We start from the raw sequence: 26582 nt of genomic DNA on the forward strand, positions 1-26582 counted from the left end.
CTACCGGACAACCAGGGAAGTACCTTTAGCATATATTTTAAATTGTTAGACCCTAGAATAACTCCTGTCTTTTTTTCTAAAATAATACATTATCTTCTTTAAATACCAGCTGAGCCACATGAGAAGCCCAAGAATTCTGAAGTGGGTATTCTTGGAGTGGGTAAGACTATCCCTTCTCTAGCAGATCTTCCTGACCCACGAATCAAACTGGAGTCTCCTGCATTGCATGCAGATTCTTTACCAACGGAGCCATCAGGGAAATCCCTACAATAATATATTATCTTCTTAAAATTTAGAAAAGAATGCATTTAGAGTTGACCTCTTTTATGATGAGGGCGGAGAAGGCAATGGCACCCCACTCCAGTACTCTTGCCTTGAAAATCCCATGGATGGAGGAGCCTGGTAGGCTCCAGCCCATGGGGTCGCTAAGAGTCGGGCACGACTGAACGACTTCACTTTGACTTTTCACTTTCATGCATTGGAGAAGGAAATGGCAACCCACTACAGTATTCTTGCCTGGAGAATCCCAGGGACAGAGGAGCCTAGTGGACTGCCCTCTCTGGGGTTGCACAGAGTGGGACACGACTGAGGCGACTTAGCAGCAGCAGCAGCAGCAGCAGCATGATGAGGGCAGTGATGGAGACTTTTTTCTCCAGTAAGCTTCTCCTTAAAAGTTGGTTTTATACTATCTTTCAATTTACTCTCACTTGTCATTGCTTCCTCCAGGTTACCACCACTTCATCCTTCCTGCTGACTTTTTCGTAAAATAGACTGATTTCTCTCATCATCATTTCCCCTCATGAAGCCTTGGCAATTTCACAAAAGCACACAAGGAAAGTTGTCTCTCGATGTCACAAATTTATATGAACCACTCTGCTCTGAGGAATCACTGTTGCCATCATATAAAGGGGAGTATCTTAAATAGCACAACAGCCTCCAGCCAACTGGCCTTTGGAATAACCTTCTTGTTACAGACTGTGGTTGGAATCTGGGGCAATTTCTCCCTTCTGTACCATTACCTTTTTCTTTACCACACTCAGTATAGGTTGAGGGTCACAGATTTGATTTGCAAGCACCTGACTATAGCCAACATTTTGGTCATTCTCTCGAAAGGAGTCCCTCAGACAATTACAACTTTGAGGTTGAAATATTTTTCCAGTGATTTTGCATGCAAACTTATTTTGTATGTTGAGAAAGTGGGCAGGAGTATGTCCATTGGCACCACCTGCCTCTTGAGTGTGTTTCAGACCGTCACAATCAGCCCAAAGAACTCCTGTTGGAAGAATCTTAAAGTCAAAGCCCCAAAGTACATTGCCTTCTCCATTTCCTTCTGCTGGATCCAGTGCCTGTTTGTACATCTCATTTTTCCTCTGTATGCATTATATGTTTCTGAAAAATGGCGCAGCACAAACATGACAAATACAAGAGATTCAGGGTACTGTGCTGCCACAGATCTTGAGAACATCTCAGGCTCAATATATGTAGCTTTGATAGTGTTCCCTGAAGTTTCATGTTCTGTGCTCATCTTCTGGGCCAGTGGCTCCATGATTCTCACCCTGTACAGACACAGTCAGCGAGTCCAGTATATTCACAAGGCTAGGGTATCTTCCAGGCCCCCCGCTGAATCCAGAGCCACCCAAAGCATCCTACTCTTGGCAAGCACCTTCATGTGTTTCCACACCCTGTCCTGCATCTTTAATATTACTCTTGCTCTTTTTCATAATCCCAGTTGGTGGTTGGTGTATACAACTGGCCTGATTAATGTATGTTTTCCCTTTATCAGCCCCTTTCTGCTCATGAGCCGTGACTCCATCATATCCAGTCTCTGCTTTCTGTACATGAAGAACTCAGTATCCCCTGATCTTATCAGAAAAATGTAAATTGTATGTTTTTAAAATTTTATCAAGGTATAGTTGATTTATAGTGTGTTTTTTCCGGGTATATGAAAAAGTGAATCAGTTATACATATGTGTGTATATCTACTCTTTTTAGATCCTTCCTCATGTAGGCCATTACAGAGTACTGAATAGAGTTTGCCGTGCTATACAATAGGTCACTTCTTTTTTGTTGTTAACCAGGCCTCGGGGCATGTGGGACTTGGTTCCCAGTGATTGAACCCCTTCTCCCTGCCTAGAAAGGGTTTAGTCTTAAGCACAGGACCATCTGAGAAGTCTCCAGTAGGTCCTTAGTAGGTATCTATTTTATACATAGTAGTGTATATTTGGGGCTTCCCTGGTGCCTGGGTGTGAAAGAATCCGGCTGGCAATGCAGGAGACTCCAGTTCGATTCCTGGGTTGGGAATATCCCACATGCCACAGGGCAACTAAGCCCATGCACCACAATACTGAGCCTGTGTGCCTAGAGCCTGTGCTCTGCAAGGGAAGCCACCACAGAGATGAGCCCACACTCATTGCAACTAGAAAAAGCCCGCATGCAACAGCCAAGACCCAGCACAGCCTAAATAAATAAATAAAATTCCACTTCTGATCCTTTAGTGTATAAAGGGTAAAGGTTTTCCAGGCATATTTTATCTGCCTAAGATATTTGCACCATGAAATATTTAGAAATATTTATTTCTAAATACTTAGAAATATATATTTCTAAATACTTAGAAACATATATTTCTAAATATTTTGAAATGTTTAGAAATGTTTCTACATTTCTAAAATGTAGAAACAATCCATAAGCAAGACTTAGCCCAGTTTAAATGAGGGCGTTTTTTTGGTTTGTTTTTTTGTTTTGCTTTTTTAATTTATATACTATAAAAAATGAAGTATATGTTATGTTAGTTTCAGGTGTAGACAGCAAAGTGACTCTCTCTCTCTCTCTATATATATATATATTTTTTTTTCTTTTTCAGATTCTTTCCCTTATAGATTATTACAAAATATTGAGTGCAGTCCTGTCGCTTATCTATTTTATATATGGTAGTGTGTATATGTTAATTCCAACTTCCTAAATTGTCCTTCCTCCCACTTTTCCCTTTTGATAATCACGTTTCTCTTCTATGTTTGAGTATCTTTCTATTTTGTAAATAAGCTTATTTGAATCTTCTTTTGAAAAAAAGATTCCACATATAAGTGATATAGTGCAGCAAGAGGAGCTACCCCAAATACGAGGTCAGGGGCAGCGGCCGAGAGTGCCAAGCTGCAACGGCACAGGAATGGCTGAGGGGAGCTACCCAAGTCTGAGGTCGGGGGAGGGGGGGCGGTGCGGCCGAGAGGAGTCAGCCCACATCTGATGTCAGGGGTGGCAGCTGGAAGGAGCTACCCCATGCCCCCAAGCCCGAGGCCAGGGGTGGCGGCCGGGAGGACCAACCTCACGTCCAAGGAGCAGTGGCTGCACAGGCGCAGGAGGGCCTAGAGGAGCTATCCCATGTTGAAGGTCAGGAAGGGCGGTGGTGAGGAGATACCCCTAGTCCAAGGTAAGGAGCAGCTGTGAAAAGATACCCCACGCCCAAAGTAAGAGAAACCCAGGCAAGATGGTAGGTGTTGCAAGAGGGCATCAGAGGGCAGACACACTGAAAACATACTCATAGAAAACTAGTCAAACTAATCACACTAGGACCACAGCCTTGTCTAACTCAATGAAACTAAGCCATGCCCGTGGGGCAACCCAAAACAGGCGGGTCATGGTGGAGAGATCTGACAGAATGTAGTCCACTGGAGAAGGGAATGGCAAACCACTTCAGTATTCTTGCCTTGAGAACCCCATGAACAGTATGAAAAGGCAAAATGATAGGATACTGAAAGAGGAACTCCCCAGGTCAGTAGGTGCCCAATATGCTACTGGAGATCAGTGGAGAAATAACTCCAGAAAGAATGAAGGGATGGAGCCAAAGCAAAAACAATACCCAGCTGTGGATGTGACTGGTGACAGAAGAAAGGTCTGATGCTGTAAAGAGCAATACTGCATAGGAACCTGGAATGTCAGGTCCATGAATCAAGGCAAATTTGAAGTGGTCAAACAAGAGATGGCAAGAGTGAATGTCGACATTCTAGGAATCAATGGACTGGAATGGACTGGAATGGGTGAATTTAACTCAGATGACCATTATATCTACTACTGCGGGCAGGAATCCCTCAGAAGAAACGGAGTAGCCATCATCTTTGGGACAAAAGAGTCTGAAATGCAGTACTTGGATGCAATCTCAAAAATGACAGAATGATCTCTGTTCATTTCCAAGACAAACCATTCAATATCACAGTAATCCAAGTCTATGCCCCAACCAGTAACGCTGAAGAAGCTGAAGTTGAACGGCTCTACGAAGACCTATATGATCTTTTAGAACTAACACCCAAAAAAGATGTCCTTTTCATTATAGGGGACTGGAATGCAGAAATAGGAAGTCAAGAAACACCTGGGGTAACAGGCAAATTTGGCCTTGGAATACGGAATGAAGCAGGGCAAAGACTAATAGAGTTTTGCCAAGAAAATGCACTGGTCATAACAAACACCCTCTTCCAACAACACAAGAGAAGACTCTACACATGGACATCACCAGATGGTCAACACCGAAATCAGATTGATTATATTCTTTGTAGCCAAAGATGGAGAAGTTCTATACAGTCAGCAAAAACAAGATCAGGAGCTGACTGTGGCTCAGATCATGAACTCCTTATTGCCAAATTCAGACTTAAATTGAAGAAAGTAGGGAAAACCACTAGACCATTCATGTATGACCTAATCAAATCCCTTATGATTATACAGTGGAAGTGAGAAATAGATTTAAGGGCCTACATCTGATAGATAGAGTGCCTGATGAACTATGGAATGAGGCTCGTGACATTGTACAGAAGACAGGGATCAAGACCATCCCCACGGAAAAGAAATGCAAAAAAGCAAAATGGTTATCTGGGGAGGCCTTACAAATAGCTGTGAAAAGAAGAGAAGTGAAAAGCAAAGGAGAAAAGGAAATATATAAGCATCTGAATGCAGAGTTCCAAAGAATAGCAAGAAGAGATAAGAAAGCCTTCTTTAGCAATCAATGCAAAGAAATAGAGGAAAACAACAGAATGGGAAAGACTAGAGATCTCTTCAAGAAAATTAGAGATACCAAGGGAACATTTCATGCAAAGATGGGCTCGATAAAGGACAGAAATGGTATGGACCTAACAGAAGCAGAAGATATTAAGAAGAGGTGGCAAGAATACACAGAAGAACTGTACAAAAAATATCTTCATGACCCAGATAATCACGATGGTGTGATCACTGACCTAGAGCCAGATATCCTGGAATGTGAAGTCAAGTGGGCCTTAGAAAGCATCACTATGAACAAAGCTAGTGGAGGTGATGGAATTCCAGTTGAGCTATTTCAAATCCTGAAAGATGATGCTGTGAAAGTGCTGCCCTCAATATGCCAGCAAATTTGGAAAACTCAGCAGTGGCCACAGGACTGGAAAAGGTCAGTTTTCATTCCAATCCCAAAGAAAGGCAATGCCAAAGAATGCTCAAACTACTGCACAATTGCACTCATCTCACATGCTAGTAAAGTAATACTCAAAATTCTCCAAGCCAGGCTTCAGCAATATGTGAACCATGAACTTCCTGATGTTCAAGCTGGTTTTAGAAAAGGCAGAGGAAGCAGAGATCAAATTGCCAACATCTGCTGGATCATCAAAAAAGCAAGAGAGTTCCAGAAAAGCATCTATTTCTGCTTTATTGACTATGCCAAAGCCTTTGTGTGGATCACACTAAACTGTGGAAAATTCTGAAAGAGATGGGAATACCAGACCACCTGATCTGCCTCTTGAGAAATCTGTATGCAGGTCAGGAAGCAACAGTTAGAACTGGACATAGAACAACAGACTGGTTCCAAATAGGAAAAGGAGTACATCAAGGCTGTATATTGTCACCCTGCTTATTTAACTTCTATGCAGAGTACATCATGAGAAACGCTGGGCTGGAAGAAACACAAGCTGGAATCAAGATTGCCGGGAGAAATATCAATAACCTCAGATATGCAGATGACACCACCCTTATGGCAGAAAGTGAAGAGGAACTCAAAAGCCTCTTGATGAAAGTGAAAGTGGAGAGTGAAAAAGTTGGCTTAAAGCTCAACATTCAGAAAACGAAGATCATGGCATCTGGTCCCATCACTTCATGGGAAATAGATGGGGAAACAGTGGAAACAGTGTCAGACTTTATTTTTCTGGGCTCCAAAATCACTGCAGATGGTGACTGCAGCCATGAAATTAAAAGACGCTTACTTCTTGGAAGGAAAGTTATGACCAACCTAGATAGCATATTCAAAAGCAGAGACATTACTTTGCCAACAAGGGTCCGTCTAATCAAGGCTATGGTTTTTCCTGTGGTCATGTATGGATGTGAGAGTTGGACCGTGAAGAAGGCTGAGCCGAAGAATTGATGCTTTTGAACTGTGGTGTTGGAGAAGACTCTTAAGAGTCCCTTGAACTGCAAGGAGATCCAACCAGTCCATTCTGAAGGAGATCAGTCCTGGGATTTCTTTGGAAGGAATGATGCTAAAGCTGAAACTCCAGTACTTTGGCTACCTCATGTGAAGAGTTGACTCATTGGAAAAGACTCTGATGCTGGGAGGGATTGGGGGCAAGAGGAGAAGGGGACGACAGAGGATGAGATGCTGGATGGCATCACTGACTCGATGGACGTGAGTCTGAGTGAACTCCGGGAGTTGGTGATGGACAGGGAGGCCTGGCGCGCTGCAATTCATGGGGTCGCAAAGAGTCGGACAGGATTGAGTGACTGAACTCAACTGATGTGCTATTTGTTTTTCTTTATACAGCTTACTTCATTTAGTATGATAATCCCTAAGTCCATCCATGGTGCTGCAAATGGCATTATTTCATTTTTTTTTAATGGCTGAGTAATATTCTATTGTGTTTATATACCATATCTTCTTTATCCATTAATCAGGTGATGGACATTTAGGTTGTTACCATGTCTTAGCTACTGTAAACAGTGCTGCTGTGAACATTGGGATGCATGTATCTTTCCATATTATAGTTTTCTCTGGATATATACCCAGGGGTGGGATTGCTGGATCATATGTTATTAATTGCTCTATTTTAAGATTTTTTAAGGAAACTGCAGCCTGTTCTTGATAGTGGCTGAACCAATGTACATTCCCACCAACAATGAAGGAGGATTCCCTTTTCTCCACACCCTCTCCAGCATTTATAATCTGTAGACATTTTGATGATGGTCATTCTGACCAGTGTAAGGTGTTATCTCACTAGCTTTGATTTGCATTTCTCTAATAATTAATGATGTTGAGCATTTTTTCATAAGCCTGTTGGCCACATGTATACTTTGAAGAAATATCTATTTGGATCTTTCCCCAGTTTTTGATTGGGTTGTTTGAATTTCTGATATTGAGTTGTATGAGCTGTTTGTATATTTTGCAGATTAATCAATTGTCAGTTGCATAATTTGCAAATTTTTTTCCCATTCTGTAGATTGCCTTTCTGATAGCAGGAGTATTTTTGTTTGTTTCATGGGGTGGGCACCAGCCTCTCTCACATTATAAGTCGGCTGGGGCTTTAGGCTGTGTAGTATCAGGCTGGCTTCTGGAGGAACTGGAGATAACAGGATTAGCCTGACTCTCAGAAGAACTGAAGTCTAAAGCTTAGCCACACAGACAGATCCTGATGGAGCTCAAGTAAAACACTCTGGGCACCTGGGCTTGGGTGAACCTCCCTGGTGGCCGTACTCCCTGTGTCGTCAGGTATCAATGCCAGGAAAATACATAGCATCACTTCATGGGGAGAGGAAAACTGGAGCTCTAATTTGACTGTTTTTTCTGAACTCTGACCCATGCATCTCTTCCATTGACAGGTATCATTTTTTTAGTTGCTCTGTCGTGTCCAGCTCTTTATGACCCCAAGGACTATAGCGCACCAGGCTCCTCTGTCCATGGAATTCTCCAGGCAAGAATACTGGAGTGGGTTGCCATTCCCTTCTCCAGGAGATCTTCCCAACCCAGGGATTGAACCCATGTATCCTGCATTGTAGGTGAATTCCTGACTGTCTGATTCACCAGGGAATGTATCTTTACCCTGTAATCAACCATTACAGTGGACCAGCTCTCAGTGAGTGCTGAGTCCTTCTAGAGAATTATTAAAACTGAGTGTGGGTTTGGGAACACCCACACTTGCAGTTAGTGTCAAAAACAGGTGTGGCCTGACTGATGATATTTCACTCTTAAACTTCTCAGTTGGGCTGAAAACTCTCACAGGGGAAAAAGATAGTGGGCTTTGTTCAGATTGTGTGTTTTCCTGCTGGAAAGTGAAAGAATGATTTTGCCCCTTAAAGTTGTTGTCTCATCATTTATTGCATAACCAATGAGTGCTCCTTAATGAAATTGCACAAAGACCTCTGGTAACCATTCAGTACTGCTGAATGCAGAGAACAGCCCTGGCTATAATTAAAAGAACAGCAGAGGACTTCCCTGGTGTCCAGTGGTTTAGAATCCACCTGTCAATGCAGAGGACATGGCTCGATCCCTGGTCCAGGAAGATACCACCGGCCATGGGACAACTAAGCCTGTGCATCACAACTACTCAAGACCATGGGTCTAGAGCCCATGCTCTGGGACAGTAGAAGCCATCACAATGAGAAGTCCACACACCACAATTAAAGAGAATCCCCTATTCACCACAACTAGAGAAAGGCTATGTGCATCAGTGAAGACCCAGCACAACCAAACATACATTAAAAAAAAAAAAAAAAAGAACAGTTGATACTGCCTGCTAAACCATCTGATCCTGGTGTTTTCATTTGTGATGGACACTTTTATAAAGACCCCTCTGTCTTCTGTGGATATTTTTCTATTTGCACTTCATATCAGTGTTGGGATCTGTATTGATCAAGTAAAATATCCTAGAAAATGTCTATTATCACCATATTCATTTTAACTTTCATTAATACAAATTGTACAAATTAGGTCAATGATTTCTTTTTTCTTAACTTTTAATTTTATACTGGAGTATAGCCAATTAATGGGACTTCCTAGCTGGGACTAGTGGTAAAGAACCTGCCTGCAAATGCAGGAGACTTGGTTCAATCCCTGAGTCAGGAAGATTCCCTGGAGGAGGGCATGGAAACCCACTCCAGTATTCTTGCCTGGAGAATCCCATGGACAGAAGAACCTGGCAGGCTATAGTCCATAGGGTTGCAAAGAGTCGGACACAACTGAAGGGACTTAGCACACATATAACCAGTTAACAATGTTGTGATACTTTCAGATGAACAGGGAAGGGACTCAGCTATACATATACATCTCTCAATTCTCCCAAGACAGTGATTTCTAATGTAAACTATTGACATATTTTACACTTAAGTCACTCAGTCTTGTTCAACTCTTTGCGAGCCCATGGCCCACAGCACGCCAGGCCTCCCTATCCATCACCAACTCCCTAAGTTTACTCAAACTCATGTCCATTGAGCTGGTGATGCCATCCAACCATCTCATTCTCTGTTGTCCCCTTCTCCTCCTGCCTTCAATCTTTCCCAGTATCAGGGTTTTTTTCAATGAGTCAGTTCTTTGCATCAGGTGGCCAAAGTATTGAAGTTTCAGCTTCAGCATCAGTCCTTCCAATGAATATTTGGGACTGATTTCCTTTAGGATGGACTGGTTAGATCTCCTTGCAGTCCAAGGGACTCGCGAGAGTCTTCTCCAACACACAGTTCAAAAGCATCAATTCTTTGGCACTCAGCTTTCTTTATACTCCATAGCCACAGGCCAACACTTAGTTGTGTCTTGTGGGGTCTAGTTCCCCAACCAGCTAATTGAACCTAGACCCTGTGGATTGGGAGTGCAGAGTCTTAGCCACTAGACCACCAGGGAAGTCCCCAGAGGGCTGCTTCTTTGGCATACATGAAATTATCAGCTCCAGCAAAGAGTAACAAGTGACAGAAATTTCATAGATTCAGGAATAAAGTTAAGCCTGAGAAGTTCTCTGGTCCTCAACAAATATTAGGAGAAGTGTTTTGAGACATAGCTGAAAACAGTCCAAAATTTACATGAGGAAAAGTCAACTGAGGGCTCCAGTGAGCATGCCATGCTCTCCTCTACCCTGCATGCTGATGTCATTCCTTAAAACCCATCTTGCTAATGAGCGGAGTGTAAAACTGAAGGTAGAGCTCCAGAGCAAGCTTCAGAGTTGCCATCACAGCATCCTTGTATCAGAAAACTTGGCTTTTAATGAGTGATTCATTCTCCCATCCCCAGATTGTCCTTGGGAGAAATATGGTAGCTTCCCAGGGGTACTCAAAGCCGTGTGGAGGGCAGAAGGGACATCCAGGTGTCCTTGGATCCCTAGAGCCCAAAGCCCAAAGCTTCATCTCTGAAAGAAACAATGACCCTAGAAGACTGAAATCAGGAAAACATTAAGGAGAGAATGCAGAACTGGGATCTCCCATTCCAGAGGGTAATTTTCCCTGCCCAATTCAGACAATAAAAAATGTGAGCAGGATCATCCGTTTCTGCCACCAAAATGGCAAGCTCCTTCAACAGGGTTGGGCATATATTTCAGTGCTTTAACCCCAGTAAAGAAATGAGTGGAAATTCCTTTGCAAAAAGGTATGACACAGTTTGTCTTTGACTAATTCCAAATCCTTTAAAGCCAGAGATTTCTTCATGCACAGTAGAGACACTAAAACCCCAGACTCAGAAGAATAAGCCTTTGACTGTGTGGATCACAATAAACTGTGGGAAATTCCTCAAGAGATGGGAATACCATACCTCCTTACCTGCCTCCTGAGAAATCTGTATGCAGGTCAAGAAGCAACAGTTAGAACCAGACATTTAACAATGGACTGGTTCCAAATTGGGAAAGGAGTATGTCAAGGCTGTACATTGTCACCTTGCTTATTTAACTTCTATACAGAGTACATCTTGCAAAATGCCAGGCTGGATGAAGCACAAGCTGTAATCAAGATTGCCGGGAGAAATATCAATAACCTCAGATATGCAGATGACACAACCCTTAAGGCAGAAGCAAAGAGGAACTGAAGAGATTCTTGATGAAAGTGAAAGAGGAGAGTGAAAAAGCTGGCTTAAAACTCGACATTCAAAATACGAAGATCATGGCATCAGGTCCCATCACTTCATGGCAAATTAAAGAGGAAATGATGGAAACAGTGACAGACTTTATTTTCTTAGGCTCCAAAATCACTGTACATGGTGACTGCAGCCATGAAATTAAAACACACTTGGTCCTTGGAAGTAAAGCTATAACCAACCAGGGCAGCATATTAAAAAGCAGAGACATTACTTTGCTGACAAACTTCCACCTAGTCAAAGCTATGGTTTTTCCACTAGTCGTGTATCGATGTGAGAGTTGGACCATACAGAAAGCTGAGTGCTGAAGAATTGATGCTTTTGAACCATGGTGTTGGAGGAGATTCTTGAGAGTCCCTTGAACTGCAAGGAGATCAAACCAGTCAATTCTAAAGTCCTGAATATTCATTGGAAGGACTGATGCTGAAGCTAAATCTCCAATACTTTGGCCACCTGATGCTAAGAACTGACCCACTGGAAAAGACCCAGATGCTGGAAAAGATTGAAGGTTGGAGGAGAAGGGGACAACAGAGGATGAGATGTTTAGACACCATCAACAACTTGATAAACATAACTTTCAGCATGTGTGGGGAATTGCTGATGTACAGGAAAACCTGGTGTGCAGAAGTCCATGGGTCACAAAGACTCAACTGAGCGACTGAACTGAAGGCAATCATTGGGTTATGTCTGGAGGAGAAAATGGAGTTGAGGTGTGAACCCTAAATTATGGAGACAGGTCAACTCAAGGATTTGTCTCAAGCCCAAAGGGAGCCATGGTGGATGTGTCAGTGACTAGAAGCTTTCCATGAACCAAGAGCAAAGGCCATGAGAGTGCTGCAAAGACAGATGAGTGCTCCGGCCAACATTGAAAAGCCACCTCCAAGACCCAAAGATATTCCTTCACTATCATTTCTGCTCCTCTACCTCCAACATCAACCTAAGGCTTCACCTGGGATCTAAAACAGTGTAGTCCAGTGTAGGATCAGAGATGCAGGACAAAGAAGAAGAGGTAGAGCTGTTTTGAGTACAAGAAGAAAGTCCCATACAGGGACTTCTCTTGTGATCTGGTGGCTAAGACTCCAAGCTCCCAATGCAGGGGGTGTGCAAGCTTGATCTTTCATCAGGGAAATAGGTCCCACATGCTGAAATTAATAGTTTGCCTGCCACAATTAACACCCAGCACAGCCAAATAAATAAATAAATGAACACACACACAAATTCTTATGTCATTCTCAAGTTTAATTGGGTGTTTTTTGTTTGTTTCCAGAACAAAGCCTGGTGACTCACAGTTGACTTTGTTAAGTGCATTGGTTGTGTTGGTGGGGGAATCCATAAGATCAAACAACCGGTTTATGAAAGCAACAGATTTCAGAGTTGCATAAAAATCCGAATCATTTCAAAATAACTTTCATTGTGAAAAATTATGAGCTTCTCTCAAACACATCAGTGGTCTCTTTGGAGATACTCACAGGAGACTCACAATTGGTTTTGGTAATTGCCAACTCAAAAAAAGTTTTTCAGAAAGATCATTAGCTCCTCAAGCTGGCCCTGTCATTGCCACTTCAAGTGAAATGATAATTGCAGTTCTGAAAGAGGATGAGATCACAGCTTCTAAACCTATATCTCAGGGTCTGACTGCCTCCCTCCCACTCACGTCCTGGTTGCCATGACCTTCACCCTGAGCCCAGCATCCTTCTCATGAGAAGGAGTGAGAAGGGGTCGAGTACTTTGTATTTCAGTCTAAGAGGCAGAGTCTGTAAGGAAGGAGCTTGGAGTAAGTGTTCATGTTTGGAAAAGGGATCTTTCTGGGGGGCCGGGGGTAGAGTGGGAATAGATCCAGTGGCAAAGCAGGTCAGGAAAGCAGAATAATTCTTTAGGAGAGAGTTTAAGTAAATCGAGATCAATATCTTTGTTTTTTTGCTCAGTTGTTTGCTCAGTTGCTCAGTTGTGTCAGACTCTTTGCAACCCCATGGACTGCAGCCCACCAGGCTTCCCTGTCCTTCACTATCTCCCAGAGTTTGCTCAGACTCATGTCCATCGAGTCGGTGATGTCATCCACCCATCTCTTCCTTTGTCGCCCGCTTCTCCTCCTGCCTTCAATCTTTCCTGGCATCAGGCAACACCGAACTTGACAGCTCCTAAAATTACTTTCTGAAACTCTTACCATAGAGGACACACAGGAACAATCCTAGTGGTAATAATGAGGAATCATTTTTAAAAAGTATTTATCTTAGTTGCAGCATGTGAACTCTTAGTTGCAACATGTGGGATCTATTTTCCTGACCAGGAATCAAACCCAGGCTCCCTACATTGGGAGCCCTGAGTCTTAGCCACTGGACCCCCAGGAAATGCCATAAGATCATCTTCAAGGAGTTTAAGGGTTGTATTTTTAAGATCAATCTGCTGTAACTTTACCTTTCAGAAATTCTAGACTAATTTTAAATTTGTATTAGAAGTGTTATCATAATGCCTTTATGCTTTCAATAAAGACTATGATAGAAAAGTAATGATTTTCTAATCCTCTACAGAAAGCATGAATATGAATTTGTTTGAAGAACAGAAATGATTTTTTTCATATATACCTAACTCTAGGCTATAACATGCTTACTGGACATAGCAGTTGTGTCTTTTCTGAAGCATTTGAGGTCTGATGACAATGGCAAGACTGCTATCCCTCTTCAAGATAGAGAAGCAGCATTTCAGGAAAAGGCAGCTTTATAATGGTGAGGTTTGGAATATAGTTGTCAGGACCAAATGTATATTCTCATATGTTGTCTAATCTTATAATATTCTAATGCCAATTCCAAGTATACATTCATTCCTTTATGGTTTCACTTTTGCAACACACAAGAGTCAATATTCTCCAGATTGTACTTTACATGTGTCTAGTATGTTAAAATTCTTCACAAATCTTGTTATATTGTAGTCTCACTTAACCTTGATTTTTAAAAGACCTAAGGATTTAGACAAAAATAATTCTTTCATTTCTAGCCTATACTCATTTATCATATAGTAGTATTTCATGGTTCATAGTTTAATAAACAAAATAATATTGTCCAAGACTTTTTTTGATAGATACCATAGTGAATTTGTACCTGGCATGATAGGAATGCACCTTTATGTTGCAAAACTTATATTGAGAAAATCTTGCGTTCATTATATCCAATATGGCCAGGAAGTACTTTCCTATAAGTTTGTGTGTGTTTGTGTATATATTTGTGTATACATGTTAGTGGCTCAGTTTGTGACCCCGTGGACCATAGCTCACCAGATTCCTCTGTTCTTAGGATTTCCCAGGCAAGAATACTGGAATGGGTTGCCATTTCCAATCCAGGGAGTCTTATTGTAATGTTATTTACCTACAGAATAAATACTTATGCAGATACGGAAACTTTATAACCAAAATTATAATATATAAAAGGTAGGGAATAAACTCTAATACTTTGGCCACTTGAGAAGAACTGAGCCATTGCAAAAGACCCTGAGCTGGGAAAGATTGAAGACAGGAGGAGAAGGGGATGACAGAATATGAGATGGTTGGATGGCATCACAGACTCAATGGACATGAGTTTGAGCATGCTCCAGGACTTGGTGATGGACAGGGAAGCCTGGTGTGCTACCGTCCATGGGGTTGCAAATAGTCAGACACAACTGAGTGACTAGACTGAACTGATAGAATAAACTATATGATATTAAAAAAAACTAAATTTCAGACTGGATTATTCAAAAACAGCTGATGTGTTTGGTTGGTGCGTCACAGTGGTTAGGACACTGTCTTGGACTCAGCCTACCAGGTTCATACCACTACTAAGCCTGTAATCAGCATGTGAATTTAGACAGATCCCTTGACATCTCTGTACATTGGATCTCTTTATCTTTGCAATAAAATCAGTGCCAGTGCCTACCCCATGCAGTTATGACCATCAAACAACTGGCAGAATGGCCTCCAGGGACTTGGCAATAAGAATGGTGTGATCCTCTCAGACTATAGTTGGAATCCTGGGTGTTTTTTCTCTTTATTTTAATCTCTTCCTTTACTACCATGAATGTGAGTTGAGGTTCACAGATTTGACCTTCAGGCACAGGACTGTAGTCGCTTTTTGGTCATTCCCTTTAAAGGCATCTCCATGACAATGGCAGCCTTTTACTGAAGCTTGTCTTCAGGGATTTAGCCATGCAAATGTGTTCTCTATGCCCCCAGAGCTGGCAGCATGTGTCCATTGGCACCTCTTGCCCCTTAAGTGTCTCCAGCCATCAAGATCAGCCTCAGGAAATCCAGGTGGGTGGAACTTAAAGCAAAAGTTCCCAAGGAGGGGACTTCCCTGTGGTCCAGAAGTTAAAACTGTGCTCCCAATGCAAGGGATCCAGGTTCAATTCCTGGTCAGGGAACTAGAAGCCACATGCCATAACTGAGAGTTTACATACCATTAACTAAGATATGGTGTAGCCAAATAAATAAATGAATAAGTTGAAATAAATAAAATCCTCTTTTAAAAAAAGCTCCTGAGCGTATCGGGGTCTCCACTTTACACTACTGGACAATATGTAACTACTTTCTCGAAGTTTCTATATGAAGACTATGTCTACTGTTCATTATATTTCCTGGTCTTTAGGAGAAGATTGTGTGGTCAGAAGTCAAATCTCTGTGTAAACATTATTTTCCCCATGGATATGATGCCAAATGGAGCAACACATCAACACAAAGCAGGAAGACTTAGGATACTGATCTGCTGAATTTTATGACAAAATCAGCGATTCACTGTATGCAGCAGTGTTACTATTCTCTGATGTTTCATTGTTGGAAACATGCTCCCTTCCTTCACAGACACAGGCAGCAGATGAGACAAATTCACAGAAACAGGCTTTCCCAAGCTCGTTCCACATTTTTTGATAATACATGATTTTTAAAAATTAAAGACGTGTTCGCAGGTTATAAGTGTGTAGCTCAGTGAAATTTCAGGAATGATTGCACCTCTGGAGACCACAACTAGTTTAAGAAACAGAATGTTCTCAGTGCCCATAAAACTCTTTTGTGCCCCTTAAACTCACTGTTTCCAAGGCTGTAGATTTGTTGGGTATATTTGTAGTCCTGGATTATTTGGTTTATGTTTACAAATATTATTGCATTTAATATTGGATCACTTTGCCACTCTTGGCCTTCACATGAAAGAAATCATACAGCGTCTTTCATTTTGACTTTTTCCTCCATTCCATTACATCTTTGTGACTTTTTCTGTATTGTTTTCTATTATTGTTGTTTTTTTCACTATCATTGCCATATAGGACTTCATTGCGTGACTATCAAATCCTTAATTGATCATTCAGCTGTTAATGGGTAGGTGGGTATTAAGAGTTAGGGGCTATTACAAGTAATGATTAGGGTTCTTATATAAATTCTATTAATATAACTACTCTTTGGGTGATATATGTACGAAATCCTGTTGAGTATATTCATCTGATCAGATCAGATCAGATCAGTCGGTCAGTCGTGTCCGACTCTTCGCGACCCCATGAATCGCAGCACGCCTGTCCTCCCTGTCCATTACCAACTCCCGGAGTTCACTGAGACTCACGTCCATCGAGTCAGTGATGCCATCCAGCCATCTCATCCTCTGTCGTCCCCTTCTCCTCCTGCCCCCAATGCCTCCCAGCATCAGAGTCTTTTCCAATGAGTCAATTCTTCGCATGAGGTGGCCAAAGTACTGGAGTTTCAGCTTTAGCATCATTCCTTCCAAAGAAATCCCAGGGCTGATCTCCTTCAGAATGGACTAGTTGGATCTCCTTGCAGTCCAAGGGACTCTCAAGAGTCTTCTCCAACACCACAGTTCAAAAGCATCAATTCTTCGGCCCTCAGCCTTCTTCACAGTCCAACTCTCACATCCATACATGACCACAGGAAAAACCATAGCCTTGACTAGACGAACCTTTGTTGGCAAAGTAATGTCTCTGCTTTTGAATATGCTATCTAGGTTGGTCATAGAGTATATTCATAGGAGTGGATTTCTTAGAACTGGATTACATCGGATCTGCTAAGTAGATACCACAGTTTTCCAAAATGTTTGTATCAATTTGAACACCCACCATCAGTATATGAGATTCTTGGTTGATCCACAGCTATGCTAAAACTTGGCATTTTTGTCATTTCTGTTTTAGATTTCTTAATGGTATTTGATGACATATAGGTAATGGTTATATTTTAATTTTCCTGATTACCAAGGATGTGGAATATTTTTTTGATATGTTTTATCCACTGAATAAGTTCCTTCTTCAAGATTTTGTTTGAAGACTCTGTCCACTGTTTATTCTATTTTGTGGTTTTTAGGACATACTTGTGTGGTTCTAAGTTGCATCTTTGTGTGTGTTGATAAGAACCAGTCTTAATTTTCATGTGTGCAAAAGTTACTTCACCATATGGTTTTTATATACTATTCTCTTTAGCGTGTATATATATATATATATATATATATATATATATATTTTTATATTTATTTATTTAGCTGCATTGGGTTTTAGTTGCTTCATATGGGAGCTTTGTTGTATCAACCAGGATGTTTGGTTGTGGTGCACAGACTCTCTAGTTGCAGATCCCAGGCTTGGTTACCCCGTGGCATATAGGGTCTTAGTTGCCCAGCCAGGGATCAAACTTGCATCCCCTGCTTTGCGAGGCAGATTCTTAGCTACCGGATAACCAGGGAAGTACCTGTAGCATATATTTGAAATTTTAAGACCCTAGAATAACTCCTGTCTTTTTTCTAAAATAGTACATTATCTTCTTTAAAATACCAGCTGAGCCACATGGGAAGCCCAAGAATACTGGAGTGGGTAGCATATCTCTTCTCCAGTAGATCTTTCCCAATCCAGGTTTCGAACTGGGGTTTCCTGCATTACAGGCAGATTTTCTTTACCAACTGAGCCATCACGGAAGTCCCTACAATAATATATTATCTTCTTTAAAATTTAGAAGGGAATGCATTTAGAATTGACCTCTTTTATGATGAAGGCAGTGATGGAGATATTTTTTTCCTCCAGTAAGCTTCTTATGAAAGTGTTGTTTTATGCTTTCTTTCAATTTACTCTCGTTTGTCATTGCTTCCTCCAGGTCACTACCACTAACATATTCATAAAATATCCTGATTCTCTCATCATCGTTTCCCATCACATGAAGCCTTGGCAATTTCACAAAAGCACACAAGGAAAGTTGGCTCTTGATGTCACAGATTTATATGAGCCATTCTGCTCTGAGGAGTCACTGTTGCTATCATGTAAAGGGGAGTATCTTGAATGACACAACAGCCTCCAGCCAACTGGTCATAGGAATAATATTCTTGCTACAGACTGTGCTTGGAATCTGGGGCAATTTCTCCCTTCTGTACCATTACCTCTTTCTTTACCACACTCAGTGCAGGATGAGGGTCACAGCTTTGATTTGCAAGCACCTGGCTATTGCCAACTTTTTGGTCATTCTCTCAAAAGGGCTCCCTCAGACAATTACAGCTTTGAGGTTGAAACATTTTGCCAGTGATTTTGCCTGCAAACTTATTCTGTATGTTGAGAGAGTGGGCAGGAGTATGTCCATTGGCACAACCTGCCTCTTGAGTGTGTTTCAAACCATCACGATCAGCCCCATGAACTCCTGTTGGAAGAATCTTAAAGTCAAAGCCCCAAAGTACATTGCCTTCTCCATTTCCTTCTGCTGGATCCAGTGCATGTTTGTAAATCTCATTTTTCCTCTGTACGCGTCATATGTTTCTGACAAATGGTGCAGCACAAATATGACAAATACAAGAGATTCAGGGTACTGTGTTGCCACAGATCTTGAGACTATCTCAGGCTCAATATATGCAGCTTTGATAGCGTTCCCTGAAGTTTCATTTTCTGTGCTCATCTTCTGGGCCAGTGGCTCCATGATTCTCACTCTGTACAGACACAGTCAGCGAGTTCAGTATATTCACAAGGCTAGTGTGTCTCCCAGACCCTCCGCTGAGTCCAGAGCCACCCAAAATATCCTACTCTTGGCGAGCACCTTCATGTGTTTCCACACCCTGTCCTGCATCTTTAATATTACTCTTGCTCTTTATCATAATCCCAGTTGGTGGTTGGTGTATACAACTGGCCTGATTTCTGTGTGTTTTCCTTTTATCAGTCCTTTTCTGCTCATGAGCCATGACTCCATTGTATCCAGTCTCTGCTTTCTGTACATGAAGAACTCAGTATCCCCTAATCTTATCAGAAAAGCCTAAATTGTATGTTTTAAAATTTTTATCAAGGTATAGTTGATTTATAGTGTTGTGTTACTTCTGGATATATATAAAAGTGAGTCAGCTATGCATTTATATGTATATCTACTCTTTTTAGATTCTTTTCCCATATAGGCCATTACAGAGGATTGAGTAGAGTTCCCCATGCTATACAGTAGGTCACTTCTTTTTTTGTTGTAAACCAGGCCTTGGGGCATGCGGGACTTGGTTCCCTGATGAGGGTTTGAACCCCTGCCTAAAAAGGACTTCATCTTAACCATGGGACCATCTGGGAATTCCCCCTATGTCCTTATTAGTTATCTATTTTATATATAGTAGTGTATGTTTGGGGCTTCCTTGGTGACTCGGTGATAAAGAATCCAGCTGGCAATGCAGGAGACTCTAGTTCGATTCCCGGGTTGGGAAGATCCCACATGCCACAGGGCAACTAAGCCCATGCACCACAAGTACTGAGCCTGTGTGCCTAGAGCCTGTGCTCTGCAAGAAAAGCCACTGCAGTGAGGAGCCCACACTCACCGCAACTAGAGAAAGCCTGCATGCAACCACGAAGACCCAGCACAGCCTAAATAAATAAATAAATAAAATTCTACTTCTGATCCTATCAGAGAAGGAAATGGCAACCCACTCCAGTATTCTTGCCTGGAGAATCCTCTGGACAGAGGAGCCTGGTGGGCTGCTGTCTATGGGGTCACACAGAGTCAGACATGACTGAATGACTGAACTGAACGGAACTGAATTTTTCCTTCCTCCCCCATTTCACCTTTAGTAATCATAAGTTTGTTTTCTATGTCTGTGAGTCTCATTCTATTTTGTAAATAAGTTTATTTGTATGTTTTTTTTACAAAAAGATTCCATATATAAGTGATATTATATGTTATTTGTTTTTCTCTGTCCTGCTTCATTTAGTATGATAATCCCTAGGTCCATCCATGGTGCCACATATCGCATTATTTCATTCTTTTTAATGACTGAGTAATATTCTGTTGTGTTTTTATACCATCTCTTCTTTATCCATTTTTCAGGTGATGCACATTTACGATGTTTCCATGGCTTAGCCATTGTAAATAGTGCTGCTGTGAACACTGGGATACGTGTATATTTTCAAATTATAATTTTCTCTGGATATATGGCCAGGAGTGTAATTGCGGGATCATATGGTATTAATTGCTGTATTTTTAGTTTTTTTTTTAAGGGAACTGCATTGTGTTCTTGATAGTAGCTAAACCAATTTACATTCCCACCAACAATGAAGGATGATTCCCTTTTCTCTACACCCTCTCCAGCATTTATTTTTTGTAGACTTTTTAATGATGGCCATTCTGATCAGTGTAAGGTGATGTCTCACTAGGTTTGATTTGCATTTCTCTGATAATTACCAATGTTAGGAATTTTTTCATGAGCCTGTTGGCCACCTGTATACTTTCTTTGAAGAAATGCCTATTTGGATCTTCTGCCCACTTTTTGATTGGGTTGCTTGAATTTCTGATATTGAGTTGTATGAGCTGTTTGTATATTTTGGAGATTAAGCCTTTGTCAGTTGCATCATTTGCAAATATTTTCTCCCATTCTGTAGGTTGTTTTTCTGATATAAGAAGTATTTTTTTGTTTGACAGCATGGCCACAAGCCTCTCTCACAGTGTAAGATTGTTGGGGCTTTAGGCTATGTAGTATCAGGTTGGATTCTGGAGGAATTGGTGATAACAGGATTAGCCTGACTCTCAGAAGAACTGGAAACTAAAGCTCAGCCACACAATCAGATCCTGATGGAGCTCAAGTAAAACACTCTGGGCACTTGGGCTTGGGTGAAGCTCCCTGGTGGCAGTACTCCCCGAGTTGTCAGGTATCAATGCCAGGAAAATGACATACCATCACTTCATGGGGAGAGGAAAACTGGGGCTCCAATTTAACTATTTTTTCTGAACTCTGACCCATGCATCTCTTCCATTGACTGATGTCATTTTTTTTAGTCACTCTGTCATGTCAAACTCTTTGTGACCCCAAGGACTATAGCCCACCAGGCTCCTCTGTTCATGGAATTCTTCACACAAGAATACTGGAGTGGGTTGCCATTCCCTTCTCAAGGAAATCTTCCCAAACCAGGGATCAAACCCAGGTCTCCTGCATTGCAGGAGAATTCCTTACCATCTGAACCACCAGGGGATGTATCTATACCCTGTAATCAACCATTACAGTGAGTGGACCAGCTCTCAGTGAGTGCTGAGTCCTGCTAGAGAATTACTAAGTTGAAACTAAGTTGGTTTTAGAAAACCCACACTTGCAGTTAGTTTTAAAACAGGCATGGCCTGACTGATTATGTTTCACTCTTAAACTTCTCACTTGCACCGAAAACTCAGGCGAAATGGATAGTGGGCTTTGTTCAGATTGTGTGTTTGTCTGGTGGAAAATGAAAAGGAGTGATTTTGCCCAGTAAACTTCATGTCTCATCATTCATTGCATTAGCAATGAGTGCTTCTTAATGAAATTCAGTGAAAGTATGTACAAAGACCTCTGGTAACCATTCATTACTGCTGAATGGAGAAAGCAGCCCAGGCTATAGTTACAAGAATAGCAGAGGACTTCCCTGGTGTCCAGTGGTTTAGAATCCACCTGTCAATACAGAGACATGGGCTCAATCCCTGGTCCAGGAAGATTCCACATGCCATGGGACAATTAAGCCTGTGCACCACAACTACTCAAGACCATGGGTCTAGAGCCTGGGCTCTGAGAGAATAGAAGTCACCACAATGAGAAGCCCATGCACCACAATTAGAGAGAAACTCCCATTCACTGTGACTAGAGAAAGGATATGTGCATTAGTGAAGACCCAGCGCAACCAAAAATACATTAAAAAAAATGTTGATAGTGCCTATTAAACCATCTGATCCTGGTGTTTTCATTTGTGATGGGCACTTTTATAAACACCATTCTGTCTTCTGTGGATATTTCTCTGTTTGAACTTCATATCAGTGTTGGGATCTGTATTGATAAAGTAAAATAACTTAGAAAATGTCTATTATCACCATATCCATTTTAATTTTCATTAATACAAATTTGTACAAATTAGATCAATGATTTCTTTTCTTTTAACTTTTAATTTTATATTGGAGTATAGCCAGTAAATGGAGCTTCCCAGGTGGCACTAGTGGTAAAGAACCTGCCTGCCAGTGCAGGAGACTTGGTTCAATCCCTGAGTCAAGCAGATTCCCTGGAGCAGTGCATGGCAACCCACTCCAGTATTCTTGCCTGGAGAATCCCATGGACAGAGGAGCCTGGCAGGCTATAGTCCATAGGGTTGCAAAGAGTTGGACACAACTGAAGCGACTTAGCACACACATAACCAGTTAACAATGTTGTGATACTTTCAGATGAACAGGGAAGGGACTCAGTCATACACATACATGTCTCCATTCTCCCAGAACAGTGATTTCTAATGTAAACTACTGACACATTCTTCCTTTTACATTTCAGTTTAGCTCAGTTCAGTTGCTCAGTTGTGTCCGACTCTTTGTGACCACATGGACTGCAGCACGCCAGGCCTCCCTGTCCATCACCAACTCCCAGAGTTTTCTCACGTTCATGTCTATTGAGTCGGTGATGCCATCCAACAATCTCATCCTGTGTTGTCCCCTTCTCCTCCCACCTTCAATCTTTCCCAGCATCAGGGTCTTCTCAAATGAGTCAGTTCTTCCCATCAGGTGGCCAAAGTATTGGAGTTTCAGCTTCAGCATCAGTCCTTCCAATGAATATCCAGGACTGATTTCCTTTAAGATGGACTGGTTGGATCTCCTTTCAGTACAAGGGATTCTCAAGAGTCTTCTCCAACACCAAAGTTTAAAAGCATCAATTCTTTGGCTCACAGCTTTCCTTATAGTTCAACTCTGCAGGCCAACTCTTAGTTGCATCTTGTTGGTCTAGTTCCCAAACAAGGGGATGGGACGTAGAGCCCCTGCATTGGGAGTGCAGAGTCATAACCTCTGGACCACCAGGGAAGTCAGCAGAGGACTGTTTCTTTGGTATACAGGAAAATTAGGGGCTCCAGCAAAGAGTAGCTGGTGACAGAAATTTCAGGAAGAAAGATTCAGGAAGAAAGTTAAGCCTGAGAAGTTCTCTGGTCCTCAACAATATTAGGAGAAGTGTCCTGAGACATACTAGAAAACAGTCCAAAATTTACATGTGGAAAAGACAACTGAGGGCTCCTATAAACATTCCATGCTCTCCTCTACTCTGCATGTTCATGCCATTCCTTAAAACCCATCTTTTTTTTTTTTTTTTAAATTTTAAAGGTTTATTATGCACGTTATGACAAAACTATCCCTTGACAGGCTTAATTTATAGAGTTGGCATTTAGAGTGCAGATAATCCAGGCAGACACTGACTCAAGCAGCATTACTAGGGTCAACCTTATGTAAGAGGGAAAGATTCTTCTACTTAAGATAGTTATGTGTAAAGTATTTCTGGAGTCCTCTGACACATTAATACAGTAGATATCCAGTTTGTCTTAATATGATTAGGTTATTTTCCCTCCAGAAATCCTTTTGGGTATCCCATTCCCTGTCTTCCTAAATTTTCTATGCAGGCTTCTCCTACTTTTTTCTCAGTCCCTTTAATGATGGTGTTCACTGGGTTTTTGTCTCTGGCTACCCGGGGTTTTCACTGCATGCACCTTGGCATTTTCACTTATTTGGCCTATGTTTCTCCTCTTCACTTGTTAAAATGCCTAGCCCATTCCAGGCACTCTGCTATCTTATGATGGACAATATAAACATTATTTCTACCTCCAATGGAATTTATATACAAATGAGGAAAGAGAAAAAAGTTACTAAGTGAATAATATATAGTAATAGGTGCTATGAAGGAGTTTAACAATAGCTGGGGCAGTTACTTCAGACAGAGAAGTCAAGGGGCAGTGTCTCCCAGGAGACCCAGACCTAAAGGGTAAGAATTAATCATTTGGTGGAGGAGGAGGAGGAAAGAGATTCTTGGTGGAGGAAATGACAGTAGAAATACCCAAGGTGGGAAAAGTTTAGTTGTCCTCAAGAAGCTGATAGGCTTGAGGGGCTGCAGCAAAATCAAAGGGAAGAAAGGCGGGAGGCAGTTTTGCGATCTGGCAGAGGCTGGATCATGCAGCAACCTTGTAGTCCATGGTAAGTGTGTGCCTTACCATGCACGCACTTAGTCTCTTCAGTCGTGTCCCACTCTTTTCCACCACATGGGCTGCAGCCTTCCAGGCTCCTCTGTCCATGGGGTCCTCCTGGCCAGAATACTGGAGTGGGTCGCCATTTCCTTGGGCTTCCTGTCGCTCAGTCGGTAAAGAATCTGCCTGCAGTGTTGGAATGGGGAGGGAGGAGGGAGGAGGGTTCAGGATGGGGAACACATGTATACCTTAAAACCCATCTTGCTGCTAAGTGGAATGTTAAATTTGAGGGAGAGCTCCACAGCCAGCTTCAGACTTGCCATCACACCATCCTTGTATCAAAAAACTTGTCTTTTCATGTCTGACTCATTGTCCTATATCCAGACTGTCCTTCAGAGAAATATGATAGCTTCCCAGGGGTTCTTAAAGCCATTTGGAGGGCAGAAGGGACAGCCAGGTGTCCTTGGATCACTAGAGCCCAAAGCCCAAAGCTTTGTCTCTGAAAGAAGTGATGACCCTACAGGATTGAAATCAGGAAAATATTAAGGAGAGAATGCAGAACTGGGATCTCCCATTCCAGAGGGTAGTTTTCCTGCCCTATTCAGACAATAAAAAATGTGAGCAGGATCATCCATTTCTGCCATCAAAATGCAAGCTCCTCCAAAAGGGTCAGGCATATATTTCAGTGATATAACTCCAGTAAAGAAATGGAACAAATTATAAAGCCCAGAGATAAATCCACACACCTATGGACACCTTATCTTTGACAAAAGAGGCAAGAATATACAGTGGAGAAAAGACAATCTCTTTAACAAGTTGTGCTGGGAAAGCTGGTCAACCACTTGTAAAATGAAACTAGAACACTTTCTAACACTGTACACAAAAATAAACTCAAAATGGATTAAAGATCTAAATGAAAGACCAGAAACTATAAAACTCCTAGAGGAAAACATAGGCAAAACACTCTCTGACATAAATCACAGGAGGATCCTCTATGACCCACCTCCCACAGTAATGGAAATAAAAGCAAAAATAAACAAAAGGGACCTAATTAAACTTAAAAGCTTTCACACAACGAAGGAAACCATAAGCAAGGTGAAAATACCACCTTCAGAATGGGAGAAAATAATAGCAAATGAAGCAACTGACAAAGAATTACTTTCACAAACATACAGGCAGCTCATGCAGCTCAATTCTAGTAAAATAACCACCCAATCAAAAAATGGGCCATAGAACTAAACAGACATTTCTCCAAAGAAGACACACAGATGGCTAACAAACACATGAAAAGATGCACAACATCACTCATTATCAGAGAAATGCAAATCAACACCACAATGAGGTACCATCCATTAGAAGAGAGGGAGTAGCCATCATAGTCAACAAAAGAGTCCAAAATGCAGTACTTGGATGAAATCTCAAAAATGACAGAATGGTCTCTGTTCATTTCCAAGGCAAACCATTCAATACCACAGTGTTCCAAGTCTATGCCCTGGCCAGTAATGCTGAAGAAGCTAAAATTGAATGGTTCTATGAAGACCTACAAGACCTTTTAGAAACAACACCCAAAACAGATGTCCTTTTCATTATAGGGGACTGGAATGCAAAAGTAGGAAGTCAGGAAACAACTGGAGTAACAGGCAAATTTGGCCTTGGAGTACAGAATGAAGCAGGGCAAAGCTAACAGAGTTTAGCTAAGGGAACACACTAGTCATAGCAAACACCCTTTTCCAACAACACAAGAGAAGACTCTACACGTGGACATCACCAGATGGTCAACACCAAAATCAAAGATGGACAAGCTCTATACAGTCAGCAAAAACAAGACTGGAAGCCAACTGTGGCTCAGATCATGAACTCCGTATTGCATAATTGAGACTTAAATTGAAGAAAGTAAGGAAAACCACTAGACCATTCAGGTATGACCTAAATCAAATCCCTTACAATTATACAGTGGAAGTGAGAAATAGATTTAAGGGACTAGATCTGATAGATAGAATGCCTGATGAACTATGGACAGAGGTTCATGACATTGTACAGGAGACAGGGAACAAGACCATCCTCAAGAAAAAGAAATGCAAAAAAGCAAAATGGCTGTCTGAGGAGGCCTCTCAGATAGCTGTGAAAAGAAGAGAAGGGAAAAGCAAAG

At 41.6% G+C, this 26582-nt stretch overlaps 2 protein-coding genes across 2 annotated transcripts; both read left to right on the top strand.

Annotated features, from left to right (window-relative positions):
- The first annotated feature begins 848 nt into the window (after positions 1 to 848).
- LOC102394490 (vomeronasal type-1 receptor 4-like) lies at positions 849 to 1880 on the top strand. The gene has a single exon (XM_006065055.3). The coding sequence runs from the start codon at positions 849 to 851 to the stop codon at positions 1878 to 1880; it is 1032 nt and encodes a 343-aa protein (XP_006065117.3).
- A 16369-nt stretch (positions 1881 to 18249) lies between these two features.
- On the top strand, positions 18250 to 19281 carry LOC123465079 (vomeronasal type-1 receptor 4-like). Its single transcript, XM_045163226.1, has one exon. It carries the CDS (start codon positions 18250 to 18252, stop codon positions 19279 to 19281), a length of 1032 nt encoding a protein of 343 aa, XP_045019161.1.
- Positions 19282 to 26582: the final 7301 nt, after the last annotated feature.

The sequence above is a fragment of the Bubalus bubalis genome, chromosome 18 (genome assembly GCF_019923935.1).
Source record: "Bubalus bubalis isolate 160015118507 breed Murrah chromosome 18, NDDB_SH_1, whole genome shotgun sequence".
Classification (NCBI taxonomy): domain Eukaryota; kingdom Metazoa; phylum Chordata; class Mammalia; order Artiodactyla; family Bovidae; genus Bubalus; species Bubalus bubalis.